This window comes from Phalacrocorax aristotelis, chromosome 1 (genome assembly GCF_949628215.1).
Source record: "Phalacrocorax aristotelis chromosome 1, bGulAri2.1, whole genome shotgun sequence".
In the NCBI taxonomy this organism is placed as follows: Eukaryota; Metazoa; Chordata; class Aves; order Suliformes; family Phalacrocoracidae; genus Phalacrocorax; species Phalacrocorax aristotelis.
In genome coordinates, this window is record NC_134276.1 from 193,178,427 (window position 1) to 193,198,858 (window position 20,432).

General features: G+C 44.1%; 1 protein-coding gene across 1 annotated transcript; it reads left to right on the forward strand.

Moving 5' to 3' along the window:
* Positions 1 to 1,500: 1,500 nt before the first annotated feature.
* Positions 1,501 to 18,557, forward strand: WNT16 (Wnt family member 16). The gene is made up of 4 exons (XM_075081153.1): positions 1,501 to 2,020; positions 2,113 to 2,372; positions 4,385 to 4,671; positions 12,261 to 18,557. Exons 1-4 carry the CDS (start codon positions 1,935 to 1,937, stop codon positions 12,723 to 12,725), a joined length of 1,098 nt encoding a protein of 365 aa, XP_074937254.1. The 5' UTR covers positions 1,501 to 1,934; the 3' UTR covers positions 12,726 to 18,557.
* Positions 18,558 to 20,432: the final 1,875 nt, after the last annotated feature.

The window sequence follows — 20,432 nt, forward strand, 5'->3', positions numbered from 1 at the left end:
AAGGGTTTTCCTAACTACTTAATGGTTATTGTAGGGGAAAAAAAAAAAAATAGTGGACAAAATAAGATCCCAGCATACAGGAACCCAGCACAGAGGTAATTTATTTATAGTATCATATATAAAATATGCTACAAATAGGATTGGAATTTTTGAAATCAGTATTTTTCTAATTTAAATCTTACACTGTTATCAGCATATAAGAATCTGCAGCTTCTAGAGAAAAATTCACCTATAAGAATTGAGGACCAAAAGCTCCATACTAATTAAACAAACAAACCAGCCAACCAACCAAACAACCCAACCAACAAACAAACCACAAAGAAGAACCCTGTTAAAAGAACTGGCAAGAAAAAATCGTTTCAGAGTGGATGATAAATGCATATAGCAGATCAAGAAGCACATAAGAAATGCACGGCTGCTAGACCAGGGGCTTTGAATTAACTGTAGTAGGTGGAACCAGGAAGCAGCAATGAGGATAAAATAAACCATGTGTCCTGGAATAATTAGATAAGTCTCTGACACAGCCCACACAGTTTTGGCTCGTTCAGGCCTGTTTCATGGTCAGTTCCCTGTGTTCCGATGTGGTCCTCCATCCATTTCCCTCGCTCCGGACTAAGTTCCTCAGCAACCGCAAGCAGATGCTCTCCAGACTACAATTCAGAACAGAGAAAACAAGCCGTATCGGAAGGTTTAAATAGCTCGTGGGGTCGCACGGCATCTGCCCAGAACGGGTGGTGCTTTGGAGACCCTTTAAGAACAGGCAAATGAGCATGAAGTAGGAAGGAGCCATAATTTTATAGATCTAAATGTACCACAGCCTGTGCTCTTAAAATACCTCAGCATATCCATGGGGAAAAAGACAGGGGGAACACCACATTTATGTGATTATTTCTGTACTTGTACTCCTAAAGATGTCCATCTGTCATTTGAGATGATTTATTGAGCTTCTCACTTAGAGCCACTGCCAGTCAAAAAAAAGCCTTTTTTGCTAATTTACAACGGTGTCAAATCAAAGCCTTTACAGAGCTGCCATTTTACCCAGATTATTTTTAGTGCAGGTGTTTCACTTACACAGAAGGAAGCAGCAATATATTGTGATCAAAGAGGACTTGAAAGTCCAGAGTGCCAACACCAGCTCTTTATCAGGTGCTAGCTGACTCATTGGCTTTTAATGTGTAAAATGAGTAACTAACAATTATTGAGGTAGTAGTTGATGAGAGTCTGTCACTGAAGTTAACAGGAGCGGACAAATGTTGTCCTAATGACTGCTGATGCCGACCCTGGAGCCAGTTAACGCTACTAAAGCATTAGGAAATTTGAATAAAACGTGCGGGGAATGTTACATTTTATTAACATCAGCATTTTGTGCCTTCTCTTCTTTCTGGGGATGAAATCAGCGCAGCCCTCCAGGTTCCCCTGCCCGCAGCCCCCTCCGGCGCGCCCGGCCCCCCGCCAGCACCCCTCGCAGGCGCTCCCAGCGCTTCAGACGCCAGAGGACAGGGGCAGCAGGGCAGAGGGGCCGGCGGGCAGCTCCCCCGTGCCGGCCGGGGCGCCGGGGCACCGCGGCGCGGAGAGGCGCGGAGAGGCGCGCAGCCCCCGCGCTCCCGGCCCGCCCCGGCCCGCCCCGGCCCCCGGGCGGCCAATGCGCGGCCGGGGGAGGCAGAGCCGGGGAAAACATCAAACCCAACTTTCTCACCTTGAAGGGAATCAAGCGCTCCCGATGCTTCCCCTCCTGCCGCCCTCCCCGCCGGCCCGTCCTCCCCGGGAGGGCTCTCCGACGGCCCGGGCTTCTCCCGCCGGCTGTCCCCTGCCCCCCGAGGAGGAGAGAGCCGAGTAGCGGGGCGCCACTGGCGACCGTTGCCCTGGGACCCCGCGGCCCCCCGGGGGGGCGGGCGGCGGGCAGCGGCGGGGCGGCAGGGCTCGATGCGGCGGCCATGGGGCGCGGGGCCCCCCTCGGACCGTGCCTGCTGCGGGCAGCGCTGCTGCTCGCCCTCTGCCCCGCCGCCGCCGGCACCTGGATGTGAGTAGGGGGGAAGGGAGGGAGGGGAGGCGGGCTGCGCGTTCCCCTGTGCCCGCCGGGGCCCGGCACTGACGGCGGGGCTGCTTCTGCAGGTGGCTGGGCATCGCCGCCGCCGGCGGGCCGGAGAAGCCGGGCTGCGCCAGCCCGCCGCTGAGCCGCCGGCAGCAGGACCTGTGCAAGCAGAAGCCGGAGCTGGTGCCCGCCATCCGGGAGGGAGCTCGCCTGGGCCTCCAGGAGTGCCGCAGCCAGTTCCGATACGAGCGCTGGGACTGCCGCCCGCCGCCGCTCGCCCGCCGCGGACCCGCCGCCCCCACCGGGGCCGCCGCCGCCTTCGGGCACCAGCTCGGCAGCGGTGAGTGTCCGCCCCGCCGGGGCCGCCGCCGCCTTCGGGCACCGGCTCGGCGGCGGTGAGTGGCCGCCCCGCCGGGGCCGCCGGCCCGCAGGTGCGCCCGCCGCCGCCCCGCCGGGGCAGGGAGGGGCGCGGGGCTCGCCCGGTTCCCCTCTCCCCGAGGGCTCCGGCGGGGCGGGCCGGGGAGCGGGCGTCCCGCCGGGCGGAGGAGTGCCGCCCTGGAGGGCGGGTACCGCAACCGCCCCGGGAGGCTGACACAGGTACACGAAATGCACCGAGCAGACAAAACCTGCCATTGTCTTTCCAAAATTATTGTTGCTTATTGTAATTTTTTGCTTAACGCGCCCGTGGATGACGGCGCCTTCAACTGGATCCACTTAACTGTTGTTGAAATGTTGTTATTCTTAGGCCGATGTTGGGTTTATCCCCTTATGTCATAATTGCTAAATGAGTGGGGCAATGTCACGTAATATTTTGAAAAAGTCACTTGATTGCAAGTAAAAATCTGCTCACAGCACCAAATGCCACGTAAGTTACTTTAAAGTGTATCATATGTGCTCAATTAGGTGGTATTGCTCAGCACGGCAAGACCAAAGCTGCTTTCGTTACATGAACTAATAATAGAATTGCTGAAATTTACACTGAAATAGGGACATCTTGTTTGTGTCAAATAGCAGTATCAAAGGTCTTGATCCTGCAAGTTTCTTTTGAGAGCTCAATGCTTTCGGTGTAGCCATTGATGTGAACTTAAGTATTGTAGTATTTCATTTTGTGGTTGTGCAGTCTTCACTTTATCCTACAATACACCAGTGAAAAAAACCCAAATATTAATCATGAAAATGTAAAATGAGTGATAAAAAATGATGCGTATTCCAAAAAGGAAATAGAAATAAAAAACCAGGGAGCAGTTTACCCTACTATATATAGCCATATGCATTGTATGTTAGTCCTTCTGTCCAATGGGAAGGACTCTTCCTACAGATGCATAAATGAGTAACACCGCTAACCCACAAGGGTTCACTAGCATGTCCTGCGGAAACGTTTTATGATGGTACCAGCACCACAGACTAATACCAACAGGAGACACAAGCAGGAACTTCCCTGCCCATGAGCAGGAGCTCGGGAGACTGGAAATAACAAGTTGTTTTTACAACAGTGAAAAGTCATACAGTGACATTTTAGCTGCAGTTAATGGCCAGGCATTGATTTTTGGTTTGCTGAGAGAGCATACCTTGCTTGACATGGTTTAAAGATCTGTGACACATTATGCCAGAAGTCTTGGAGAGTGGGACTGGCTTAAGAGGCCCAGGCAGGTCCCTCCATGATTCTTCTAAGGTATAATAGGAACAGTTAAAGGCTTTTTATACTGCTGTCTTTCCCATGGCCAGCTTATTCTAAGAAAAGCACACGGCCTAAATATTCTTGTGCCATCCTGATTTCTGCCTAGTTTAAGATTCTTGGGGCTGTTTGCAACCTTGTGAGTTAGAACAGCCTCAATGTTGACTAAATTTAGCATGAGGTAAGTTCTGGCCCTATACCAAAGTAACCCAGGATCGTGACAGCTTCAGGTTCCTCCTCTGAGATCTGAACTAACCTTTTCTTCTTCTTCAAATCAATATGAACAGTGAAAAGCTGAGTGAAGAGTAAAGGGTTTGGGGTGTGGTTTGTTTGGGTTTTCATTTATTTATTTACTTATTCAAACTTAATTGGCTTGAAAGTTTCTAGGGCAAATAAAGTCCCAACCAGATTTAGAAAGGATTTACCAAAAATCGCATGGTACAAGCAGCCAGAAACTGTACCGTTAATAGCATAGTCAAGAGGCCCTGAAGTCTTTTTTGGATGTGAACATCCACTGCTTTAAACAAGTTAACTCTACAGACCAAGCCGTGATGACTTTAAACTTGTAACTGTTCGCTTTTAATAATAGTCTGGCTTGTAAAATCGCTTTCTACAGCTCCGCCAGGAAGGTAATCAGAGGGAGTTATGAAGTGACATATTCGTGCCTTGCTTTGTAGGCACAAAGGAGACCGCCTTCATATACGCAGTGACCTCAGCGGGCCTCGTGCATTCGGTGACGCGATCGTGCAGCGCAGGAAACATGACCGAGTGCTCCTGCGACACGAACCTGCGCCACGGTGGCTCGGCCAGCGAGGGCTGGCACTGGGGCGGCTGCTCCGATGATATCCACTACGGAATGTCCTTCAGCAGAAAGTTCCTCGATGTGCCCATTAAGAACTTAACGGGCAAAAGCGGGAGCGGACTGGCGGCGATGAACCTGCACAACAACGAGGCTGGGAGGCAGGTACGTGTCACCGTTCGGAAATGGCAGCAATTGTTGTTTGGATTCATTGGCAAAATGGCATCAACGAAATGAGTCCTGTCCTCGACTGCAGGTACAAATGGGGCCAATGGCAAGAACCGCACTAATGCTGCCAAAGCAAATGGGTACAAAGCCAGAATCAGAGCTGGTTTTAACTAATTAAGTAACTGAACTTCACAGGTTAAAATTAAATCACAAAATAAGAATTAGATCTGAAGTGCTAATCAGAGTACTCTCAAACGGATATTTGATACTCTGTTGCAAACTTGAAATAGCCTTGTTATCAGCATAATATGTTAGGAGTTATTTCTTTTATTATCATGACCGGTATTTTTAATTCTCTCTAACACTGAACGAGCAGGCAGACTGGACACTGTGACCCACCCACAGTCTGGGGTCTGCACGTGGGAGCAGAAGTCTAGAATCGAGAGGAAATTGAGAGTTAACCTGTTCTTTTAAAAGACAGGATGGAAATCGCACCTCTATTTTAAAGTAGTTCACTGGTTAGGGTGTTCGTCAGAGAAGTGAGAGGATACTGGATAGCGCTTCTTCACCCCAAAGGACTTCAAACCCACAGTGGCAGAGGAAATGTGTGTGTTGGGGGGTTGTGACATTGGGTTCTCCTTTCCTGTTCTTCAGAGGAGGATAAACAGAGACAGAAACAGCCAACATAGAGATGCGAGTCTCTAATCTAGTGGTTGGGGCTTACACCTGGAATGGCAGAGACTTGGATTCTGGTTCCTGCTTTAAAATTAGTTTCTCTGCTTTACCTTGGAGTTTTTAACTTCGTAAGTGTTTAATGGCTCTCCCTGGCCCCATAATACTTTAAATCTGTTCTGTGCCGTGACACAGCTATAACTGAAGAAAAGAAATGGAGACCCTCTGGTTTTGACTATGCATATTGATGGACTCAGTAATTTCCTGTAACCAGAAGCAGCATCAGTGGGTTTTACCGAAAACAACTTTCCTATCAGCCACAGACAGGGAATAGCCATAGTAAGCCATCATAAAAGCCATGGTGGTACCACTGCACACTGTTTTAATTTAAACCAATTTTTACAGTTTACAAGGTAATATATTTTATTTTATTTAATTAAGTTATATAGTTGGAAAATCAGAAAATCTTTCAGGGACATAGGCCCTTTTCAGGACTGAAGCAGAAGAAGCAAACTTTAAAACTAAGTAGATGCTGAGAACAGTTACTGTGAGTTTGATTAGCTGCCAGTCAGCTAAATCATCTCCAAGGAAAGGTGGTTGGTATTGTGTGGTAGGGGGTGTTAATATGAGGAACAGAAGATTAAGTGATTATTTCCTTAGGGAAAGAGCAAAGGGTCATTTATCATGTTTGGAGAAAGAGATAGTTAGGGGAAGAGATAATAATCTCCATAAAAATGTGTCTCAATTTCATGACTTTTAATATACAGTACAGACATTAATTTTTATTTTAATACTCATGTTTGTCATTAGACAGTGTCATTTTCATGGACTAGGGTGAATGTCAAAGTGTAGGGAAGAAGAGTGAAAGGCTCCAGAAGAACTTCAAAGAGAAACAGAGATGCGATTTCTGTGTTTAGGTAGCAGAGACAGAGGTGTCTCTGATACCCTGTTCTCTTGTCTGCCTCTAGCTCTGTGCTAGCAGCAGCAGCGGTTTGCTGTCCTTTTGTCTTCAATGACAGTGTTCGCTTATGGTCTTCCAACACCATCCTTGATGCTTATCACTCACTCCTGCAGGTGTGCCAGTACATCTGTCTGCGGTCTTGCCCTGGGAGCTATACCAAGGAACCATTCAGCTTTAAAACCACACATATACACAAACACACACACAGAGAACCTAGAAGATAAACTTCTTTAAATATGGATCGGTTCCCTGATTTCCTCTGTAGTGCTCACACAGGCAGTTGGGCCACCTGCGTCACAGGGACAGGACTGAACGGCAAAGGGGAAGAGTGCATTCAGCTGAAGATACTGTATTTTCAAACAGTGAGCTAAAGCTACACAGGGTTGGAGGATGTGGTTAAACAAGTCTTCATTTTCCATGGACAGGATTTCTGACAGGGTCTGAGTTATCTTAGATGCTGGTTATATGCATGAAAATATAATTGATTCTGAGTCCACATCTTTAATGTCATGCAACTGTAGTATCTTCTATTGCAATTCTTGTTGAGTGATATCTCTTACTATACATGACTTCATGAAAGCAGAGTTTTAGGTTAGGCCGTCAGTCTCCAGGAATGTGGTGGAATCCAGCCCAAAAGGATCCGTCAGGTCTAAGCACCTTTCAGGATTTCAGGCTTTCCACAATGCTGAGCTCTACCAACAAGGGTCTCAAAGTGTGCTGTCACAGGCCCATTTGGTGCACGCGATACATATACTCATTCCTTTTCAAGACACTTCACTGTGGTGGTTTTTTAAAAAAAAAAAAAAAAACATCGACTGCAAGCCTGAAAGGCCAGAAGGTCCTTATTTTGCTGATTTTGTATCAATGGTGTATTTGTTGCTCATTATCTTGGAAGAAAATATGCAGAGTATTTAGTCGGCTTCCATGCAGAAATATTTTGTAACTTAACAGAAAACTGTAGGATAAGGCAAATATTTTGACCACCGCCCCAGTGAAAGAGAATGTTTATTGTTGGTACTTGGGATTTCTAGCAGCAATATCAGCTGAAGTAAAGTCTAGCAGAACTCTCAATTTTTGTAGCTTCAAAATCCTTAACTAGGAGATGTTGGAAAATGTTGACCTTCATTTTTTGGGGCTTACAAGGAGGATGTTTCGCAATATATTTTCATGCCTTATGACCTTTTGTAATAAATACTATCATGTTTCTGGTTCTGTGTCTTGCAAGAACAGTCTTCCAGGGACAATACTTCTGTGTTTGTTTGGAGTTACAAATGGAACTGATAAGTACAGAATTCTCGTGTTCCCTTCCCATTTCTGTGCAAAATGCTATTTTACATTTCTACATCTCATAGTTAAATCCAAGATATTTCAATTTTAAAACAGTAAGGATCCTTTGGCTGAGTTGTCCACTGTTTAAGATATTGACCTGAACCTCAGAAGCTTCAGTTTCATTCTGCCACAAGATAAATGTTCATCATCTTTTAGCATTGCAATGTTCAGTATACCTAGATGGGCATATGTGAGTTTGGTACCTCTGCTCCTTAAATTAAAGGATAAGGGGAGTCATGCAGTATGGGTTGAGTATCATTTTAGTAATATTCTTTCACTGACAGAAGAATTTCTGCTCAGTTCTGCACTTGTGGAAATTTATTTGATCTGCAGGCCTTGTGTTCTCTCACTGAAATAGGTTGGCACATCAGAGAGTTTATTTTTGCAGATACTTGAGGGTTGGTTACAGACCCACCAACAGTCTGCAACTGTTCTTAAGTGCTGTACCTCCAGTGGGATGTGTGGTTGTCTTCATGAATAGTCCTGCTCTCTTCTTCCAGTGGCTTAAATTAGGCTCTCTGATTACGGGCATCGGTTCCCATTGCAAAACAAGTACTGGCAGCCCGTCTCACAGTTGAGAACAGTGGCTGCAAACAGACAGCTTAGCTTGGAGTTATTAAGCATTAATTGGCATTAAGAGGTATACAAACTCTGATTCTGCTGACGCTTTCCTTAGTTGCAGACCAGTCTCTGCTTTCTACCCATCTGCCTGTGCTAGCCGCACATTCCCACCCCATGCCACTCCCTCTGTTAATTGCATTGGATCAGTGAAAGGAAGTCAGTTTAAAAATGGTCTTTTTTCAGGTTAATTTTTAACACAAATCAGTGTTCAGCACCGTATCTAGTTCATCACTTAACCCTGTGCTCTTGCGCTAGTACCACCAGGGCTGAGGGCAACGAGTGGCAATAGGGGCAAGAGGAACAGCTCAGGTAGATTCAGCTCAGTTCCACACTGATCATGTCCCACCAGAAGGTTGCCTCGGCTCCACAGGCGCCCGTTTAGTTTTGTTTGCAAGGAAACAGCAAGAAAAGATTCCTAGTCCCGAAGTTTTGCCAAGTGTTCAGCTATGGAAGTCTGTTCATTAAAGTTCATGAGGTGGTCTGAAATCCAGCGGCATGTTTTGTGATCCGCCAAAGCAAGATGTCAGCTCGCTGTGCTGGCAGTAGAGGCAACCCAAAGTACGTTGGAGTCCAACCAGAAAACTTGCCCATCGGAGCAGCTGGGGGTCATGCACAATTGCAATGACACCATAAATCATTCTATAACAGATTGTATCAAAGCTTCATGTGAGAATCCTGAGCAACACAATACAAAACCACAAATGTCTGTAACTGCTATGGATGTTCTCAGTGCTTTCACACTCAACCACATTTGTAGTTCCTGCATTGATCTGATTTTTCCATACACTGCTAATATATGCTACATTTTTACATTTTCCTATCAGCCTGAGACTCCAACATCAGTTTCTGCTGTTTAGAAACTCTGTCTCCCTTTACTTTTCATTAATTTATCCTCAGAGAGAGACTCTATGTGTCCTCTGCTGGGCTACTTGCCCGTGTGGAAGTAACTTGCCCTCAGCACACAGCAGACATGTCCAGCACTTCCCCAGACAATTTCTGTATCCTTCTGACACGTACAGATTTTACTATGCCTGATTCTAGCAGACTTGGAAGTAGACTTCTTTCCTCAAGCCAAATCGTATAGTTTCCCCCTGTTGTTTCTTCCCTAATTAGCACCCTGGCATACTGCAGAGAAAGCAAGGATTACATCTGCAACCTTATAAATCTTATAGCACAATGTGGTTTCAAACTACTTTGAGATTCTACTTACTTGCCGTGATAAAAATGACTAATCATTAGAAATCGGAAAATATTATTAAATCACTTCTGTTTGGAATTGTGTGTAAATACTGTCTTTCTCTTTCCATTGACATTTTATTAGGTTATCTGTATTCTAACAAAGACTTTCTATCCTTGGATCTCAAATTCTCATCTGCCTCAATCACCGTTACATCTTAATGATGCATATTCTGACTACCCAGTGATTTCCTTATCGATAGATTCTAGAGACACAAGCACAAGGCCACATCTGTCTATTAAACAGAAACTAGCCTGCGAAGGAGAGAAGATAAGTATCTACAAGAATTACTGCCTGTTGATCTGCCACTGAAAGAGCCTCTGTGTGCTCTGGGGTGTGGGTCTGCTTGTTGCAGTATTCTTATTTCTTCCAGGATAGGGAAAAATCTCCAATTCCCAAAGCAATCCACAGCACCTGGAAATATCTCTTGCATTGGTGCATCACTTCACCAGGTTTAGTTTGCAAAGGCTAATGGCTGTTCTAGGTCAGAGCATACACCTGCTCTTTCTTGCTAATGGTTCTTTGAATGCCTTGCTTATTTGGCTTCTGTAGTAACCTCTACCAACAAATAGGTCCTGTTCATTAATCAGAGATGTGACTCCAAGCAAATACTTCGGTCATGTGTATTTTTAATAATGTTTGTAGAGTTATATTCAAATATCAGCTCAGGCTTGTGTCAATATCTTTGGGGCAGAATGTGCCAGGAGGCCTCAGCTTCCTCTGAAATCAATGGATTTAACCACACTGGACTCAGTGACCACATTTATCATGGTGAAAAGTCCCAGTTTAACACACAGGGTAGAAACGGGTCATTTTATCTACTCCATGCCTTGACTAGCTCTGAAACTTTGAGGACAGCGTTCGTGCTGCCTGAGCTACAAATAAGCAGTCTGGGACCTGAGTTTATTTCTAGTCTTGCATAGGGCCAGTAGGGCTCGGCCGGATTTCAGGGCTCTGGTCTCACTGCAGAATCAGGGCTTAAGAACAGGCACAAATGAAACTACTTTCTAAGGAAAAAACAGATGAGGGTGTTTGATAGATTTGTGTTCTGTTTTTTCTTTCCTAAGACAGTTTGAAGAAGGCTAAGATTGACAGTGATAAATATTTGTGGGGGCTGTGGGGTCAGTGAAGGTTTAGGGTGAATTTTAATAAACAGCATGAAGTTGGCTTTTTCTTTTTGTCTTCCCCACTTTGTGGAAAATATTGGTTCCTCCACAGAATAATAATTTGAATCTGTATTGGCCTTGCTCCATGAGAAGTTTAAAGAGAAACTTACTATGAATTCACTTAAAATTCACTCTTTCTGTTACTTTTCCCAATTGCCTTTATTGGGGAAATTAAATATGAGGGAAAAGTTTAGTAAAATGGAAGACACTAGTATGGGCTTTCCACACCATTAACCAATGGCTCATATGAGTCTACAGAATGGCTCCAGAGAGTATGTTAATGGAAAGGTAAAACAAAAAAAACCCCAAAATTATGATACCTTGTCCTTTTGCTGTATCTGTGCATGCGATGATTTTTCTGTGCACTTTTCCAGACTATAATGTGAGATGTGTCACAAGACTCATTGTATAATTTTATAATATAACTATTAGATATTCTAGAAGGAAGTATTATATTTGTTGTTTGCTGACTATTTGAACTGCAGTCTCAGCTAAAGTTACTGATTGTTTACAGATTCCAGTTCTTTGAGGCTTGGTCTCGTATAAATGGAGCCAAAATTCTTGAGCGTTGCAAAAGCTTAATGCAGGCTGCAGATTCCCATTGTTGGTCAGTTATTGTTCAGCCCAGTGTTTGCATCTGCATGGGTGTGGAAAAGTAGCCCACCTAAAGGTATTTTAATGTTGGTAATAACTGTGGAAATTTTGCTAAAACATTAAAAGTTATAAAATAATGTGAGTGCAACTATCAGATTGTGTTAAATAGGACTATTGTGCAACCTGGAACACTAGAAACCCATGACATTACTAATATGCCTAAATTACAAGAACAGGGCTTGATCCTGGTAGTGGGAAGCACTGAGATTTGCTCCAGAATACTGGAGTTGAACATGCCTCTGCTGAGCACAGTGGCTCATTTGCTAGATTTCCCGTGGAGCTCAGAGATGTGGGCATCCTCCTGCTCTTCCAACACAGGTCTGCCCCAAGGCGCCTCCAGGCTGTGCACTGCGCTGCTTCCAATGCTGAGCCATGCTGGTCACACAGACACTGTTGTCCGACCTCAAGACATTCCCGTGGCCTTAGTTACAGACTGTTGTGAAAGTTTAATGATCTTGATGGTAGCTGCAAGGGACCCTTAAAAGATGGCACAGACCTGCCCAGTAAATGTCTTCCGACGTAGGAATGGTGCCATCACCTGCCCTGTCCTTGCTTCCCCTCCTACTATTGCCCACGAGGGCCATTTGCATTCCAGCGGTAGGAGAAGTGACACAGGATGTGTGATTTCAGGTATTTAGGATCCTACAGAATGAAAAGCCATCCAGAAATACAAGCTTTCATTATTGTGATTTGATATTGCTACATTATCACCATTGCAAAATGCAAATGCAGAGCACTTCTCAAGATCAGGCTTCCCACAGCGGGAGTCCGGAGTTGGAAACCTGATTCCTAGCATGTATCGTCCTGTGCTCTGGCTTCCCCATCACTGAAATTGCAATGGCAGCTGTAATATTAAATATATTGAGACCTCTGTATTACTGATGTCGGGCAGTATTCCTAAGGAATGAAAGACTGCGTCCAAATGTTGTTCTCCATTTGCTTCCAGGCTGTAGCAAAGCTGATGTCAGTGGATTGCCGTTGTCACGGTGTTTCTGGATCCTGTGCTGTGAAAACTTGTTGGAAAACAATGTCCTCCTTTGAAAAGATTGGCCGTTTTTTAAAGGAAAAGTATGAAAACAGCATACAGATATCAGACAGACTGAAAAAAACGCTACGCAGGAAAGAGAAAAGCCAGCGAAAAATACCAATTGGGAAAGAAGACCTGCTGTATGTGAACAAATCGCCCAATTACTGTGTCGAAGACCAAAAATTGGGGATCCCTGGGACTCAGGGAAGGGAATGTAACCGCACCTCAGAGGGACCCGATGGCTGCAACCTCCTCTGCTGTGGGCGTGGGTACAACACCCACGTTGTCAGGCATGTGGAAAGGTGTGAATGCAAGTTTGTCTGGTGCTGCTACGTGCGCTGCCGGAGGTGCGAGACCATGACCGACGTGCACACCTGCAAATAAGATGAAGTACAGAAAACATGGCCAAGCCATCCCGCACTGTTTGGTACACACAAAAACGCAGTGATTACTCTTACCATGTGGGATTGCAGGGGGATCAGCCTCAGGGGGAATGGGTATTGCCAACAACAGGTAGTCCAACATTTGGCGTATGAAAAAGCAACTGAGTGAACAGCAGCCTGTACACAGGGACAGCTAAAACAACAAAAAAAAGGACTCCTAATGACACATTTGAACATGTAACTCCATGAGCAGGGACAGATACTGAACTTTCCAAGTCTTTAATAGATACAACATCCTGAAGATCCCTGTGGTCAGTAGGTATCTTGGAGAAAACTCAAGATCTTGTTAGCCAGAGACTGAAGAGTTAAGAGGGCGTGTAAGAGAAAGCTATCTTCTGCATAACATGTGTGACCACAGAGAGCTGGGCACTGCCTGGGTGGAAGAGAAGAGTCCATTGGCGTGGAGCAAGCTGTGTCCAGAATAGAGGGGCTGGAGCACAGCTTGATGAATGTGAATGGTGTACCAAATAGTAACATCAGGATTTTTTTATAGGTTGTCTTTCAAACACACAAAGGACAGTTCTGAGGAGGGGCAGACATACAGTTTGGTGTTTGAAGGAAATAAAATCGTTTGGAGGCATATCGTCAGTATCTGAACACACAATTTGTGAATCAGCCATTCATCACCCCACTATTAGACTGTATTCAATAACCTGCCAAGTTCAACCATCTTGCTGGTGGTTCACCATCATTTTCACAATTAACGATACGAGATTCAGCCCAAAGATATCTGCCATAAACCAAAAACATTGCTTTCTCTTTAGAAGCAGCAGCTAGAGCTTTTCATTAGGTTGCATCCTAAGTAAGTTCAGTGCGTAATTTATGGGTCAGCTCACACCACTAAAATATTTAAACTGTTATTGATAACATTTTCTCCCCCTCCATATGTTGGCTCAATTTTATTTTACATCTGTGAAAGGTTGTTTATTTTTCCGCAATGATTTAATGTCTGGCTTAAAAAAGCATCATGTGAAAGGGTTTCTGTTGTTTAAATGTGCAAAGACCTATTTTTGATAAGACAAGAAAGTTTATATTTTGTAAATATTTAAATTATGCAAGTTATCTAAAAGGTTTCCAAAACTAATGTGATAAGATTACAGCCTTTGACATATGTTGTTTAGATATTTGTTACTATTGTAGTAGCCTTTAATTGATTTTTATTTGCATGTGCAGGGGGAAATTAGTCAGAGAATTACATAAATGTTCTTTTTTTTTTTACCATCAGGGTGGTTATAATTATTGCAGTTAATACCCAATGATGAGAAACACTATGATTTCCGAAATGATCAGTTAATTAATATTCTGTACACTTTTTATATTCTTTTAAATCCATTTTGCAAACAGTGAAATCCTGGCTCAAGCGGTAACTCCCACTGATGTCAAGGGGACTTGCAAGGGTTTGCAATCCCTTAACTTTTTCCACATTAATGGTTAGTTTTTAGAAAAAAAATCTTCTTAGACGTTTGGTTGAGGCTTTCAAAGTTACTTTGAGGAATTCATTTCCCAGCTGTCAATTATTTTCCCATGAAAGATGGTGACCAGATTCCCTGTCACTCTTTATTGGATGGGTAGGTCAGGAAGAAGTAAACAAAATCTTCTGTGTTGTGGTACTTCATTGCCTCATGTGGAGCATCTTAGGAACATCAGTTCAGCAACCAAGTGGTCCTTTATCTGCTGGTTCTTTTTGGACCTTCCCTCCACATTTAGCCAGTCTGTCTCCATTGATCTAGCCAGATAATTATCCTGAGGCCACAAAATCTGCTGTTTATGGGAAGGGTGCTCAACATACCTGTCACTGTCACAGAAAGATTCAATCCCTTCCCTGGGAAAACTTGGATGGGGAGGACACATCCTGGTGGAAAACCCCGAAAAGAGACTTGTGAGCCCCAGCTTGTTGCCATCTTCCAGCAATGAAGGTAAACCCACAGGCTCCACAGGCCGTGCCACAGCACCTATTGGTAGCATGGATGGGACATGCTACTGATCACTGTTGATATGAAGGTGTTGTAGAGACCACCTCTCTCTCTTTCTGAATCTGCCCTACGTCAAGCTGCTGGCAGAGGTAAGTGCCTCGGTGCTCTACATGAGACTGCTTCTAGCGGTACCTCCACTGAATTCAGTGTTGAGGTCATCACCGTTTTGTTGTATGGGGCTCCAGCAGGAACCAGCCACTCAGAGTTCAGCGTGGAGACAAAGATTGTCTCTTGAAGCAGCCCCAGGCTGTGTCTCAAAACTACCTTACCTTTCACTGGACCTAAAGGTTCTTCCACGCCTGAGCCATAAAGGAAGGAAAATCACCAATTTACTTCTCAGTATACCTTAACTTCTGACGGGGTAGGAAGTGGGGAGTAAACGGTCCTGGACTCCTGGGCCTAAGGTCAGCTTCAGGGATTTGCCCAGGAGAAAAAATCTCGGTAGGCTGTTTCTGTGGGTTTGAAGGGGAAGGGCACTCTCATCAGCATTGCATGGAGACTGGGGGCAGTCATGATGCAGCCAATGCAGTCAGGGTGTCTCTTGCCTGCTTGGCTAGCCAGTATTTGACACTGTGTTATTTTTCAGAGATCATCTAGTACCAAAAAGAATATCTTTTTATTCTTAAATGTTGTTAATAAAAGATTTTTTTTCCCTGGTTTTGTGGAGGGGAGGAGTTTATTTTTTCAAAGACTGACAAAAGACAATGAAGGCAATTGGCAACGCACATGGTTTATGAAAGCTACAGTGGCTGAGCAAACAAGGTCATGGGTTTGAAGCTCCATTGGCAGCAGCAGGACACATCTTGCCTCTGATAACCTGAAGAGAGCTATTTCATGGGAGGTGGCATTACCCTTTCTGCACCAAGGGCGGATCACTGGTGAGAGCAAGTGCATGCGGTCTGAGGGGCTGCTGCTCCCCCCTCCTGCTGCACTAACGTCGGGGCCTTGGAGGGGGAAGCAGAAGCAAAGCTGAGTGCATTGGGGAGGCGGGAGCATGAGCCCCTCTACCTATCACAGCTGAAATTGTTGTTTAAGTTAACCTCCATTGTAATTTATCTAAGTTACAGCCATAAAACTGGTTCTGGATGGGCAGCATTCTGGATGGGATCAGGATATGAACATTGTTTTGCAGTAGCATCAGAAGTAAGGAAATTAGCTGACATCTATTGCAGTATTTATTCCACAAAACTGCCTTTACTTCTTCCACACTCTGGAAAAGCTCTCCTTGGGTGAGAGTGAGAGGAAGAACCATCTGTAAGACAGCATGCCTCCACTTTCAAAGAGGAACTTATGACGTGGTTCAGCTACTTTTGTGGGCATACGGCACTGGGATGAATCTCATTCACTCAGTTTAATAGGGTGGAGGTTTTTTCCCAGTGCTGGGACTGGAGAATCAAGGTTGTTGACTTTGAACACGTAGCCTTATAATACTCTTGTATAGCTTTGCAATAATACGTCCTTTCTCTTTGAAAGTAGCTACGTGCGTGCTTATCTGAGCAAGCAAGATTAGAAGAAAAAAATGGAAAGAAATTCACAGTTTGAGTGGGGGAAAGGTCTTAATCCTGTTTCCTCACACTGCCTTTTTGTGCATGGAGCAGCAGTTTGTGAAAAGTAGCAAACCTATGAAAAATGCCACAAGTTTACTTTTTGAAGAAAGGATAATTGTAACCTCTTCTGAAAGTGAAAATGATATATGTTATTTTGAAAACAGAAATACATGTGCACTGGCTACATATTTTAAGAGCCGAGTTGTGCTGTTGACTGAAGTGCTGACATATCAGAGGAGTTACTGCAAGAATACAGCTGGTCAGTCTGTCGACATGCCAGCCTGTGCATGCAGCAGCAACTGAAGAACACCATCTTGTCCTTGCCTGTAGGAGATCCCTTGTCAAAGATGTGTAGTACATGGAGATTGTCTCCACTGCTATCAGAATGCCTCTGTGCTGGGCAGCACTTTTCAGTGAATGACAAGTATGTGAAATGTATGTGTAAAGTAAACAGCAACAATTAGCATTGGTCATTCAGAGGAAATGCTGTTAAAAGGACATCCACTTTGGCTGAGGCTTCTGACGGAGCCGAGATGACTGATTTCATTGAAGGTAGAGGTTTTACAAGATAGCAAACTTGACTTTAGGGTGGTTCTTCATAGATCAAAACTGTCATGGCTAGGTCTTGTAAAGTGTGGAACTCATACCAACTCACTCTGCTGGCTAAAGTTTATTAAAAACATGTAAAAGGATCAACCCACTGTGACAGACTTCACGCCGAATGAGGCACTGTTTGTCTGAGCCCTCTAACTTATGGTAGATATCACACAGGGTGGAATATCAGGAAGTATCAGAGTGGAATAAATGTTATTATTTGTTCTAGATAACCTGCCAAAAATATTAAATGTGAATCCTTTCCTGACTGTATCCCGCTTGTCCTGCCAGGTGATCTGGAGTGCCCAGATGCAGTAGCAGTAGTAACAGTGAATGCAGTATCATGACTTTATTTTTCATTTCTTGTAAGGATTTGCAATAGCAATTTTTAGAATTTTACACACTTTCACAATTTTTACTGGTCATGAATCGGCACAAGCAGGCAATAGCTAACAGTACCTAACTGAGAAACAGGGCTCCACACCCATATGTCCAATCAGCATCACTAAGGAGGATAGTAGTCGTAACACTCTGACTATAAATGGGAAACTGTGGAGAAATTACATGCTCAAAGTCACTTGAAAAAGCAGTGGCAGACCTAGGTTTAAAAAAAAAAAAAAAAAAGGAATAGGCAGGTCTCTCGGTCATCAGCCTAATGCTTTGGCTACCTGGTCACTGCATTTGTTTCTCAGCCCACATAGTTTGAAAACTGTGGTTTGCCAGTGAGGATTGTACAGTAACCGTCTGAGTCATGACTACTGTAGGGAAAGTCCTGCTGCAGAGCCTGGTACAGTTTTTCAAGGACAGGCAAAGATTACAATAATCAGTTGGCTAAAATTGCATTTACTAAACACATTTTCTTGTGGTTCATATTCACAGCACCCACCCACACCCGCCCCTGAAATAAATTAATCCTGAAAGGAATGGTGCCTGTGAACTCCACATTAAAGCTACAGATAATTAGTACTAAAATACTCGTGCCTGTCCCACAGTCTGCTGTTACACTGAATCAACAACTGTGTAACTCCACAGGTAGTTCTGTTAAATAACCAATGGTTTACTCAACAGAGAATGAAACGGGAATTAATCCTCTCTGGCCACTCTGTCAGCTCTGCAGGGCTGCAAATATGGTGGCAGATAGGAACATGAGACTGCAATTCATTTCACAGCTAGCAGTAACGCTGACTGGTGATCCCTCTGGCCGAGGGTGGAATTTGAATGCCAGGGCTGACTGTAAATGGATGGTCTTCGGTGAAGGGGAGCTATCACTTTGTTTGCACAGCTAAGAGATGTAACAAATAAAGCACCTAAGAGAGTAAAGGCAGACACATACGTGGAGTTTAGATGCACTAATTGAACTGGAGAGAGATGAGCGATTCATTACAAGGCAGTGCCACATACCTTGTGAAACCTTCTGCTGAACCTGAGCCTGCAAGCGCAAGTACAGCTTGTCACAGGCTAAAAGATCAGAGCCTAACTCATGGTTTGGCCATTTCATTTTCCTCTCAGCCTTGCTGTGTTTATGACTATACAGTGTAATTTTAAATGAACTGCACATTTTCATTATTAATATGTCAAGAATCATCAGTTTACCAACTTTTTTTTGTATTTTTTTAAAATGTGTGTATCAGGACGCCTTAATTAAAATGCTGAAACTTCTGATTGGGTAAGACTTCTATAATCATTTTCCCCAAAGCTCTGAAAATCTGTATTTGATTGCAGAGCAGAGTGAAACACATTTCATGAGCATTTCTGTTTTCTAGAGAAAAAGCTTGACGCTATACTAGGGGTCAAAACCAGACTGCAGTAATATTTATGTGGATGATGATTTACCCTCTGTGCTGAAAGGTACATCGTGCCTCATGTCAGTGGCACAAAAAACAGCTGACAACTGAAACAATGTCCTATTCTCCTGCATGGACCAATCTGCCCCATAATCTAAGAAATTAATTTGACACTCTATTGTGTCTCAGTATGTGCTAAATAATATTTTGACATTAAACAAACTGAGTTTTCAGAGGACATATATGTCATTAAGAGAATCAACGTGCAGAGGAACACAACATCAAGATACTATTCAATTCCAGTTTAAGATGTGCTATTTGGGTTTTTAAAAAACAGTTCTGGTTAGTCAGTGCTGATTATGCCAATGGCAGCAAAACAATAGAAGTTACCAGAAACTTAGAGACCTAAGTTGTTAAGTTTTATTCTTGCTGACTTTGGAGCTTTAGGCTGTAGTCTTATGGCAGGTTGGGTTTGCCTGCGAGGCTGGCTGAGCGTGTGCCCAGGCTCCCAACCCCCTGCCCTGACCCCAGCCCATCCATCGGTTTAGCTATATGGTTCATAGAAACACTCCACAAACAATAGCTTTGGCTCAGTTTGGAGCAGCAAACTGCACTGAGGACATGGCGGTAACAACTCGGGGAGGTGACCAGGAGTAGTAACTCCTTGAGCTGACTGTGCTGCCAACATCAGAATATTGTCCAACTACAGTTTCACACTTCAAATGCATTGAAAACTCCAGGATTTTAATATAAAACAAACCAACAAAACAAAAGCTCACACGGCACGAACGAAGAGTATTGACAGAATTTCTGCAAGCAAAGCAGCTAGTGAAATAAATCCATTTTAGTGATTTATATGCAAGAGATTTAGGTAGACCCAAACTTTTGGGATTATTCAATGCTACAGCCACCTCCTGTAGAAGTTTTATGATCCCTCACAGTGTGCTAATGTTGTGCTCTCTCAGGAAAACAAGCAAGCCATGTACAGTAAGAAGGGTTGATGCTTCAAGGCAGGCACATTTTCCACTGATCAATGATTTTATGGCACCACAACTACAAGTAGCTTCTTTAAGAAGTCATCCTTGCTTTTGGTCACTCAGGACTAAAGAGCACTAAGGCAAGACAGAACTGTACTATAGTCTCTGCTGAGACCATATTTGGGGTAACACAATTCTGCCCACTTAAACTTGAAATATTAATTGGGTTCAGGTTTTTTTTTTTCCATTTGCTGATTATCCCATAACTGCAATGCTAAGAAACCACTCTAAACCACTTGCAAGATGAGGAAGAGGAACAGAACTAACCAGCTGCTTTGGGCTGCCTCCAGGGATCAGAAAGTTCCTGTAGAGGATGGAGTGATTTCTATGCATTTTACACAGTTGACAATGTGGCTGGACTACTACAGTGCTCTGTACTGATCCCTAACCCTCTCTATATATATTCTAAAGCCCTAAAAGAAACTTTTCATTTCTACATACTTCAAAGGATAACACACTATTTTGATTTTATTTTTAATACACCACAAAACTTAACACAAGGTATAGTTAGCTACATTGTGTGTTAGGTGTTTTTGAGACAGCTATGAGGGCTTAAATATAAAAGCCATAAATCAAGACATCCTCCACCAAGATTTCCAATGGGAAGGATGATTTGGCTGCATCTGGGAACATGTCGTGGTTTAGCCCCAGCCAGCAAAGAAGCCCCAGGCAGCTGCTCGCCCATCCACCTGCCCAGTGGGACTGGGGAGAGA

What these genes read in the sequence shown, in the direction of transcription:
- WNT16 (XM_075081153.1), top strand. Translation starts at nt 1,935, where the DNA reads ATGGGGCGCGGGGCCCCCCTCGGACCGTGCCTGCTGCGGGCAGCGCTG. An exon ending in GCCGCCGCCGGCACCTGGAT is followed by an intron (nt 2,021 to 2,112) that starts GTGAGTAGGGGG and finishes CTGCTTCTGCAG; the next exon opens with GTGGCTGGGCATCGCCGCCG. An exon ending in ACAACGAGGCTGGGAGGCAG is followed by an intron (nt 4,672 to 12,260) that starts GTACGTGTCACC and finishes ATTTGCTTCCAG; the next exon opens with GCTGTAGCAAAGCTGATGTC.